The 11,489-nt window shown below is 47.2% G+C and overlaps 1 protein-coding gene across 1 annotated transcript; it reads left to right on the forward strand.

Annotated features, from left to right (window-relative positions):
- Positions 1-357: 357 nt before the first annotated feature.
- Positions 358-10,263, forward strand: LOC307245233 (zinc finger protein 513-like). Its single transcript, XM_080020702.1, has 7 exons — positions 358-402; positions 1,149-1,301; positions 4,059-4,181; positions 4,289-4,423; positions 4,637-5,113; positions 6,661-6,857; positions 7,230-10,263. The coding sequence occupies exons 2-7, from the start codon at positions 1,262-1,264 to the stop codon at positions 7,869-7,871; spliced, it is 1,614 nt and encodes a 537-aa protein (XP_079876828.1). The 5' UTR covers positions 358-402; positions 1,149-1,261; the 3' UTR covers positions 7,872-10,263.
- The last annotated feature ends 1,226 nt before the right edge of the window (positions 10,264-11,489 follow it).

The raw sequence follows: 11,489 nt of genomic DNA on the forward strand, positions 1-11,489 counted from the left end.
GGCGTCGCAACATGTCGGGCTCCGTGGAAGAGGACCCGCTTCCTATGCAGATTTAAACCGCTCATTCTATGGTAACGAAAACACAACGATCCTTGTTTCCATGAGATTATATACTAATTAAGACATGCTTTTGATTATTATTATTACATTTCTACCAAGTCCGTTCCGCTAGATGCCGCTAAGACACACAAAACGTGTCGTCACTGATCATTATTCATCACATGGACCATGTCCACAAGCAGCCCGCTGCTCACGTCACTCACACGGAAGTGATGCTTGCTCCTGGAAGTGACGTCGTGCTGGAGCTCCGCGCGGTGTGCGCGTCTGGCAACAAAGACTCTTGAGGGGATTTGGAGACCGATATCCATTCAGATTCCTGTGAGTTCCAGGGTGAATACCACGGTGAGTGTTCCGGTGGAAGGTTTGAGAAGCAGCGGAAACACCAGAGAAGAAAGAGGAAACAAGAGCTCTGTGCTAACAGCGGTTAGCAAGATGGCGCTCTTCCTGGATTCAAACAACAACAAACAGTTAATTCCTTTACTGTGCTGATTGATCTCTGTTCTGCTCCTCTTCCTCCTCCTCCTCTGTTCTGCTCCTCTTCCTCCTCCTCCTCTGTTCTGCTCCTCTTCCTCCTCCTCCTCTGTTCTGCTTCTCTTCCCCCTCCTCTGTTCTGCTCCTCTTCCTCCTCCTCTGTTCTGCTCCTCTTCCTCCTTCTCTGTTCTGCTCCTCTTCCCCCTCCTCTGTTCTGCTCCTCTTCCTCCTCCTCTGTTCTGCTCCTCTTCCTCCTCCTCCTCCGTTCTGCTCCTCTTCCTTCTCTGTTCTGCTCCTCTTCCTCCTCCTCTGTTCTGCTTCTCTTCCTCCTTCTCTGTTCTGCTCCTCTTCCCCCTCCTCTGTTCTGCTTCTCTTCCTCCTTCTCTGTTCTGCTCCTCTTCCCCCTCCTCTGTTCTGCTTCTCTTCCTCCTTCTCTGTTCTGCTCCTCTTCCCCCTTCTCTGTTCTGCTCCTCTTCCCCCTCCTCTGTTCTGCTTCTCTTCCTCCTTCTCTGTTCTGCTCCTCTTCCCCCTTCTCTGTTCTGCTGTTCTGCTCCTCACCCCGCTTCCTGTTCCTCCTTCTCTGTTCTCTCATCATCACCCCTCCACTCTGCGGGCAGCGATGGCCCCGGCATGAGGAAGAGGAGGAAGATAATGGAGGTGAAGAAGGTGATGGTGGTGGAGACATACATTTAGAGGCAGACAGAGGATCCCCGGACGGAGGCACTCCACCATGCCCAGGAGGAAGCAATCCAACCCTCAGCCGGTGAAACGTGAGTCACAGCTAGATGGACTAAGGCTAGATGGAGAAACTGCTGGGACAACTTGGGAGAGACTATGGGAAAACTGGAACTCCGACTGGCGGGAAACTGGGACCCTTACTGGTGGGAGAGTGGGGCTGACTGGTTTGTTACTGGGACTCTTACCAGGGTGATATTGGTGGTTGTTGTGCAGTTAGAGGAGATTTTCTGCTGCAATGCTGATAAGTACAGGACCAGTAGCGTTGAAACTGGGACTGGTGGTGTTCTTCCTGTTTTCCAGCTTCCTGCCACTCTAGAGGAAGCTGGTTTTCCGGTAGATTCATGCTCCGTGGCAGGGGCAGGAAATCAAAGAAGCAGATATTCCAATAGTACTGGAAGCTGAAAGGGGGCAGAGCTAGCCGTCTAGTGAGCTGAAGATTGTTGGTTCAATACCCTGGTAGCATGCTGAAGCGTCCTTGAGCAAGGCACTTAACCCCTAACCCCACGTTCACACACATGCGGTTGTAGTTGTGGCTTGTCTCCCGCAACCTGCCACTTGCAGTGTACACCCTGATTAACGTATCCAACTCCTGTTGTACAGTATGTCGTGGCAAGCGTGCACAGGCTATTTAAGCTAGCTGAACAGAACTCCTGGAAGTTAACAAACTACTTTAATCTAGCCACCGAAATGTATGGATTTTCAGCCTTTGCATGGCCTGTATCTCGCCTCCATTTTCTTCTATCAGGAACAGGTTTGTTGGGGTTTTTAGGAGGAATAAGGGATTGGATATTCAAACAATCTGCCATTCAGGGCTTGACGCTTACTTTTTCCCCAAGGAGCACATGTGCTCCTAAGTTGAAAAATTTAGGAGCACATAAAGAACTTTCGGGCGCAAATAAAATATGTCAATGAATGTGTTTTACCTTATTAAAGGGATTCAAGGAGACATTTACAAGCAAAATTAATTACATTTATATGAAGATAAAAGCAACGCTATGTTTTTAATTATTTTTGCTTCAAACTGTATTTAATAATTATGTGATAAATTGTATGAACACCTCTATAATGTAGTTCTTCTGAGTTCTAAATACCAAAAAAAGTCTGCTCGTTTAGACACAAAGGATATAACAAAAATAGTGTTGTGTATTTTATGAATGTATCGATTTAATTATGAAAACAATAACAACCAACCAGGTTTTTTACAACAATATAATAGATATAGAAATCAACATTTTTGGAGAAACTCCCAAAAGCTGAAATTCCATGTCCCAGAGGAAGTTGTGGCCATTCAGAAGGTTAATGTTTTGGCATAGAGCTGATTAGATTCGCCCCCAGTAACTGAATTTAAATCCAATATGTAACCAGTATCATGTTCAAATTCGCATATTTTATTACAAACCAGATTTCCTGAAAATCGGTTCAGAATTAAGTGAGTTGCAGTAGATTTTATAGCGAATTGTGCATCTCAAGTCACAATACACATTGTAGCGGCTCTTGACCACCCCAATATGACGGACGCGCAGATGCATAGCGGCAACATACCAAGGCCAATGATTGCTGCTGGGCTGTGTTGCTGCTACTTTGTGACATACTTGAATGTGTTGTGGATACAATGCAGCGGCTTCAAGCGCCACATGCGCATTTCGCCGCAGTGTTTCAGGAGGATTAGTCATCAGATGACAAATATCAGATTGGTATATCTGTAGTTGTTATCAACCTTTTTGTTAAAAAAAAAAATAAGAGGCTGCTTGGGCTGAATTTTGTAATGCTTTTGGGCACACAAATACATTTTACAGTTCGCACACATCAATTTTTAGTTGATGTGTGCGAACTGCAAAATGTATTTACTGCTCCCCGGGCGCTGTGACACGGCAGTCACCGCTCTGAGACACATCAGATACTAGGACGGGTCAACGCAGAGGGATTGATAAAGTCAACAAAATGAAGGATTCTTGTCTCTGAGGGCGACGCCTCCGTTTCCCCTTTCACAGACATTGTCATCCTGAATGTGGGTGGCCACTTCCTGCTTCCTGGTGCTACTTCCCGTTTGTTTTTGATGCTAATCCCTCCCCCTATCCTGCCCTCCCTCTCCCCTCTTTCCCTTTCTCTCTGTTCCATCCCTTCTTCCTGTTTTCCCTCTCTTTCTGTGGATTTTATCTATCGCCATAGCACATCATGCTCGGGTTTATCAAAAAAAAAATTCTCTGCTCTCCTTTCTCATATTTTCGCTTTTCCTCCCAATTCTCGCTCTTTCCCCTCCCCCTCCATTTGACCTATGTCCTCATCTGTGTTCTCTTGCTCTCATCCTTCTCATCTCCTCCTCCCACGTCTCTACTTTTGTATCTTTCATAGATCTTCATGTTTCAAACTCTACAGGCTCAACTAGACGGATGTAAAACCGTAGACTCCAATTACGTACATATAAAACTGTATAGACTCCAACTACATAGGTGTAAAATGACAAACTCAACTACGTATATATAAAACTGTATGGACTCCAACTACATATATATAAAATGGTATAGACTCCAGCTACGTAGATATACAACTGTATAGACACCAACTACATAGATATTAAACTGCATAGACTCCAAATACATAGATATAAAACTGTGTAGACTCAAACCACATAGATATAAAACTGTATAAACGGGGATGGCTGACAGTGTAGTGGAGGCGGAGGACAGTGAGGTGTCATATGAGCACTCACTGTGGTTTTGTGGCGTGTAGTGGTGGCGGAGGACGGTTGGTGGTGTACGTTCACTGACCCTAGATTTATGACTGTGCAGTTGAAGTGGAGGACGGGGAGGTGGTGTACGATCCGAGCTGTCTGGTGCTGGAGAGCGACTTCCTGCTGAGCGGAGAGCTGGAGTTTGGAGACACTGAGATCATGGGGCTGGACCGTGATTCTGGTGAGACGTGCCGTTGTGCACCGACAAACACACACACATACACAAGTGTTGTCTTTATGCGTTATCTGTATTAAGTGTGATACTTAAGAAGTATTATCCTGGTCTAGGGATGACCGTCTTCTCGCTGAGCGTGGAGGACGACCCCTCGGGGGCCACGGACGCCCCCTTCCCAGCGTTCCTCTACTGTAAGGGGTGTGGCCAGCTTCTGGGCGACGCCCCCTTGGGGCCAGGCTTAGACCTAGGTAGGAGCTTCATGCTGTTGTTTAACGCTAATGTTTGTAACCCCAATGCGCTTTGGGGCTGAATTAATTTATTTATTTATTTAATTACGTTTATTCCCTTTGACCAAGACGCGCAAAGGAATCTCAGGCTTCCACTTCCTGGTGCTAACCAGCCGTATCATGTAGCAGGGTACTGTTCTGATTGGTCGGATATGTTCTGTTGTTTCACTGAAGGGCAGGGACTGGATTTGGGGGCGGGCCTTTACTGTCTGGCGTGCGAGGAAGGCCTCCAGGCAGGGCCACATGAGGACGCCTTCGACCTCGGGCAGGCGGACGGGCCCAGCTCAGCAGAGCAGCCCGACATTGATGACAGGAAGAAGGGGGGCGACTCCCCCCCCACCAAGCTGTACTCGTGCTCGCTGTGCGCGTTCACCTCGCGCTATTCCAACCACCTGAAGCGCCACATGCGCACACACGACGGCCAGAAGCCGTACCGCTGCCCCGCCTGCCCCTATGCCTCGGCGCAGCGCGTCAACCTTCAGCGCCACGCCCGCACACACACCGGCGAGAAGCCCTACCACTGCCACCAGTGCAGCTACGCCTGCAGCTCGCTTGGAAACCTGCGGCGGCACCAACGCATGCACGTCCAAGAGAGGCCACAGCGGCGCAACAAGGAGAAGAAGAAGGCCAGGAGGAAAAAGAAGGAAGAAGGTAATGTGGAGATCACAACCGCTGCAGGGGATCTGAACTACAACCGTGCTGACTGTGGCACAGGTTAATGTTCTGGACTACAGCCCTCAAAAAGTCCACACCATGTCTTACTGTAAAGAACTACCTTCTGGTGGACTGACAGCTGAACCCACTACCACCAGAGTCCACTGGTATCTAGCTCTAATCCACTGGTATCTAGCTCTAGTCCCCTGGTTGCTAGTTCCAGTCCCCTGGTTGCTCGTTCCAGTCCACTGGTTGCCAGTTCAAGTCAGGTTGTAGAACTGGAAGATTTCCCCAGCACTCTGCGGTTTGAGCGAATCTGGGGATTCAGCGAAGGGGCAATATTTGGCTCCTTTTCATAATTGGATCCAGACAAACCATGTGACCAGTCGCAGTAAATAAACTAAATGTTTGCCTTCGATGTAGCGTCTGTAAAAACAAGAAGCGGAGGCTTGTTTAAGGGTGGAATGTCCCTTTAAAACTTGCAATCTGAATCCACTGGCAATTCCAGTATTGGAAACTGGGACTGTTTGAAAAACAGAAAGACGGGAAGATTTGACTGTCAGATAGAAAGAGGAAGTGGAGAAGCTGCTTTGGAGGTGTGTGTGTGTGTGTGTGTGTGTGTGTGTGTGTGTGTGTGTGTGTGTGTGTGTGTGTGTGTGTGTGTGTGTGTGTGTGTGTGTGTGTGTGTGTGTGTGTGTGTGTCAGTCAGAGGCAACAGGTGTGTTTATTACTCTTGAGGCATTTAGGAAAAAAATGTAAATTGAATTTCAGTCACATTGATTTATCACCATCGTTCATGGTACTACAGTGGTGCCTCGACTTACGACTGTAATTCGTTCTATAAGAACGGTCGTATGTTAAAACAGTCGTATGTCGAAGCAATTTTTCCCATATAAATTATGAAATCATGAAGGGTGAAAATAAATAAAATGCACAGCACAAACACAGTAAATATGAAAAGAATATCGATAAGCCACGAACTGCACACACACAGGATGTAGGTTGCCCGCTGACTTGAGAACGAACATGGCCGCCGTCACGCCAACTCCAAATTTCCACGGTGGTATCTTGGAGCAGTCGGTCGCAAGTCGATACAAATTTTCACGAATATTGCTACTCGTATCTTAGATTAATGTAAGTAGATGGAGTCGTAAGTCGAGGTACCACTGTACTCCGCTGCTATCACATTATGTCGTTTCAGTTTCTGAATCATTTGTAATATCTGTATTTTGTTTTGAAGTTATGCAACCATTTCAAATTGAACACTACCATAGTCACTAATGAATTAAAATAAAAAATGTAAAAAGATATTTCAAAATAAAATGTAAAAAGATATTTCAAAGAACAGATTCAGTCTGACGCGTCAGACTGAATCTGTTCTTTGAAATATCTTTATGCATGTCAGAGGGTGAAACGGAAAAAAGTTGGCGGAAATGATGTACAATTTGCCAAAATATCGATTTAGAGTGTCCTCTTGGAGCAATATTTGTTGCGGGCGGTGGTTTTGTGGTGAAGTTTCTTCCCTCTGCTGTTCCTCCACCTAGATGCTGTGGTGTCCGACCTAACCCTGCGGCTGGCCCAGGACTCCAGCTACCTCCGGACGCTCGGGGGGCTTGGCTCGCCATCAGCTCCGCTGCCGGACCTCCTCTTCCCCCTGTGCTGCCGCCTGTGCGGCCTCACCCTGGAGGAGGCCGACCTAGAGGAGGAGAAGGGGGGAGAAGGGGACACCGACGGAGGCCAGGTACCGTCCTCACCGCCACCTGGATAAAACAAATTGATATGATAAGGGATAGGAGATAAGATATCTAAGAGTAATGATAGGTATAGGTAGAGTGGATAGAGGTAAAGTATTAGGTAGTAGAGGTGAATTAGAGCTGGAATAGTGTAGAGAGAGTATTTCTTTGAGCCACTGAGCACATAGCCCGGATCCTGTGATCACAGATGCTGAACCGCTATGTTCTAACAAGTTCAGGGTAATGGTCAAAGACCAGAGAAATACTGAGTTGTATCAAGATACTTCATGTTCGAGACCTGGAATGTGGGAATACATCCTAAGATAAGCATCCGAGGGTTGTCTATATAGGGTTATCAATGTGCTTGTTGGTGTTGGCAGGTTTGCCATCGTTGTACTGTGGAACTCCTGGCCAAAGACCCAGCCGGCCCCTGCAGCCCCGAGACGTCCCCGGGAGTGAGGCGCGCCCGGCGGGGAAGCAAGCTGCACCGCTGCCCCCACTGCCCCTTCCTCTCACACTACCCCAACCACCTGGCCCGCCACGCCCACACCCACTCAGGCGAGAAGCCCCACCGTTGCCCCCACTGCTCCTACACCTCGGCACACCTGGACAACCTCAAGCGTCACCTGCGTGTGCACACAGGCGAGAAGCCGTACCAGTGCCCATCGTGCAGCTACGCCTGCGGGAACCTGGCCAACCTGCGGCGCCACGAGCGCATCCACTCGGGTGCCAAGCCCTTCCACTGCGGCGTGTGCGGCTACTCCTGCAACCAGAGCATGAACCTCAAGCGGCACATGCTGCGGCACACGGGCGAGAAGCCCTACGCCTGTGCTGAGTGCGGCTACACCACGGGCCACTGGGACAACTACAAGCGGCATCAGAGAAAGCACGGCCATGACACTGAGTGCTGGGACAAGCATGCCCCGCCCAATTGTCACAAGATGGATGGGTGGGACAAGCCCAATGGCTGGAGCAAGACTGGAGAAGATCCAGGCGAGCAAGAGGGTGGGGTCAGGGTGTGATTGACAGGTCCATAACGCACCAGAGCTGCTACATTGAGTTCAGGTTGAGGTTAAATCTTAACCTTTAAAAATTTGACTAATTATTGTTATTTCCCAGATTTTCACTTATTGAGCATCAAGTTCTCACCCAAAACCGGTTTGAAGACTAGGGCCGTCAAACTACTGGCCCGGGGAGTCACATACAGCCCGCCAGACAAATAAACTGCCACTAATAACCACCAATATTGTGTAGCTCCCCCTCGTGCCGCCAAAACAGCTGTAAGCTGTCTGGGCATGGACTCCATAAGACCTCTGAAGGTGTCCTGTGGTATCTGGCACCAAGACGTTAGCAGCGGATCCTTTAAGTCCTGTAAGTTGCGAGGTGGGGCCCCATGGATAAGGCTTGTTACTCCAGCACATCCCACGGATGCTCGATTGGATCGGACCCTAACCCTGGCCATCCATGTGATGTAGAAGAAAATGTGATTCATCAGACCAGGGCATCTTCTTCCATTGTTCCATGGTCGAGTTCTGACGCTCACGTGTCCATTGTAGGTGCTTTAGGTGGTGGACAGGGGTCAGCATGGCCACTCTGACTGGTCTGTGGCAACGCATCCCATACGCAGCAAGCTGTGATGCACTGTGTGTTCTGCATTAACTTTTTCAGCAATTTGTGCTTCAGTAGCTCTTCTGTGGGATCGGACCAGACCGGTTAGCCTTCGCTCCCCACGTGCATCAATGAGCCATGGGCACCATGACCCTGTCGCAGGTTCACCGGCTGTCCTTCCTTGGACCACTTTTGGTAGCGACCAACCACTGCATACCGGGAACAGCCCACAAGACCTGCTGTTTAGGAGATGCTCTGACCCAGTCGTCTAGCCATCACTATTTGGCCCTTGTCAAAGTCACTCAGATCCTTACGCTTGCCCAGTGTTCCTGCTTCCAACACATCAACTTCAAGAACTGACTGTTCACTTGCTGCATAATATATCTCACCCCTTGACAGGAGCCACTGAAATGAGATGAGCAATGTTATTCACTGTGTGTGTGTGTGTGTAATTTATTTTTTAAATAATTTGTTTTTAATGAATCCACAAACTTTAACTGAATATTTTCAGATTCTAAAATGCAATGTAACAACCTTTCCTTTTTTTCGATGACTTTGTGCTTTAGAATTTCTTAAAAAGACATATTATTCAGGAATCCCCAAATATATGTTGAAAAAGAAGAAAAACGCAGGAAATTGATGTTCAGACGCCCCCCTGCTGGCCAGTTTGAGACCCCCGCCCCATGACTCAATCTGCTGGTGAATAGTAACTATAGCAACGGCTCAAATATGTGCAGCCCTGGTGTGAGATGGTGCGTTATATACACTGGTGAAGCCCTGCCCAGCGCAGGTGGGGTTTAGACTCAGGTGCCTTAGCGGGCTGCTGCGCTGAGCAAAGCGGTGGTATTAAACCAGCGTCTTTGTATCAGTTCATGCAGTTCACAAATGTTTTATTTTAAATTTTTGGTATTGTAGCAATGGAAAAATCGTGTGTGTGTGTGTGTGTGTGTTTTGAAAACTGCTGTTTTAATCCTGGATTAGGTTTTTATTTTTTGTAAATCGTAACAAAGGCAATCTGATGAATTGAAACATATATTTTTTCACTGGATGGTGATCTATATTTTGTGGATTTGTGGGGGTGTTTTCTGAAAGGCTGTAGGTTTGAAGCTCGCCGTGGAAATAAGTCATATTATTCAGGCAGTGAAGAAAGAACAGCGCCTTTATTGCATCAAAAAGGGTTAACCGTTTTCTAAGAGTCGTTCCTGACGAGTCGCTCAGTAAAAAGAGTTGTTCGGTTGATGAAACTCACGGTGAGCGAGGGAGGACTTCCTGAATGATGCACGACAAGAAGAGAGGGAGGACTTCCTGAACCAAGTTAAATCTGGATTCAGACTTGGTTGAATGCCTGTGTCTTGCCAACAAAACAAACAACGTTCCAAAGTGACTCCAGACTGCTGAGCTCATTTGCAAGTCTCGCAAACTGGTTGGTTGGAGGTCAAACAGTAGAATGAGCGACAGACCCCAAGACCAGAGAAGAAATGGCGAATCAGAAGGAACTGTGAAGCCTCCAGGCTGAAGGGTTGTCGGTGCAAACAACTCCATCTGGTGTGAAGAGCGGAAGGCTTCATCAAATGAATCAGAAAGATGTTATTTTTCCAAACAGACTGCTCCTTTCCCAGAGGCCAAACTCCCATGTTGAGAAATGGAGGGCGTTTAGACTCATTTTCCAGGCCGCGCATGCCGATACACATATATTGGCGCAAGGCATGTTCTGGACTATTGCAGTACTAGTAGAGGAGTACTAGTAGTGCTGCAGTGCTGTGTGTGCTTCTGGATCATCATGTTCAGTGCCTTCGTCCAATAAATACTTAGACTGACGCGACTCTTCTGTGTCACTTCACACCCGGTGTCTCAAATTCACTTAGACCGTCTTTACACTGACCCTTGTCATGGGAATTCCACTGCGTGATCGGTGGGATGGACCCTTGTCTATCAGGAACAATTGGAGACCCTTAATTTAGCTAGAACGTACTTTATTTTGCAAAATAGGAGAGCAAACATAGTGATACACCCCAACAGTGATACGGTAGTATCTCTCCATACCTTTGTCCGGAGAAAGCAATTATACTTTCTAAAAGTTGGCTGTCGTCTTGTGACCACACCCCGAGTCACATGACTTGTTCTTCATACAAAAATTATCAGTTATAGTAGGAGTGCTTTCAGGTGAGTTCACAGTTCACAATCTTATTGTGCATGTGCACGATAACAGCAGATAAGACAGGCAGATCTGGCAGTTGTTTTCCACTCCCAAGGCTATCCCTTTCTAGTAATCAATATCTGAGCATGGAAAGGGGTTTTCTGGCTCCAAATTTAAGCCCCTGGCTTTACTTGAGCACTTACTAGTATATGCAAACACCATTTTGTCTTATTTCTACACGTATCTGAAGAAGAAGGGAGTGTAGAACGACCTTCACCAGCTGGAAAATAATAATCCAGACTGACTGATGGTGTGTTGTTTTTCAGACTGACTTAACGTATCATTGAAAATATATTTTAGGAAACTTTTGACCAGCTTGACCAACTGTCTGACCAGTTTCAAATATTACACTAAAATAACAACCTAAATATTGAATTAAAATAATAAACTAGTTGAAAGAAATAATTTTGACAGGGAGTTTAGAAAAACATTTTACCATTTAAAGGGGAGTTATGAAAAACTCACTTTTGCAGTGTTGGTGGACTCACATTTGGGTCTCTGATGGGCCCACTAACACACAAGTTGTGAAATAAGACATCCCAGTCAGTTTTTTTTGTGGGCAGTATTTCAGAAAACAGGTGATTCAACAATTTAAGTGGAGGCTCATTAGAACGAGACCACCCCCCATAATTCCACCCACGGCTTGAGAACTGCCCATGGGAAGTGCTTTGTTGTCGGCTCTACAGAGCCGCACAGATCAGCGCTACATCGGCCCCCAGCCTCAGAGGACAGATACGCTGAGTAGATAAAGTTTATTGATGGCAACATCCCACCGACAGTTGGCAAAAATTTGCACGTGTGTGCCAACCACGGCGGTTTGACTCCACTCCGGGGC

Source organism: Zeus faber, assembly GCF_960531495.2.
Source record: "Zeus faber genome assembly, chromosome: 2".
Lineage (NCBI taxonomy): Eukaryota > Metazoa > Chordata > Actinopteri > Zeiformes > Zeidae > Zeus > Zeus faber.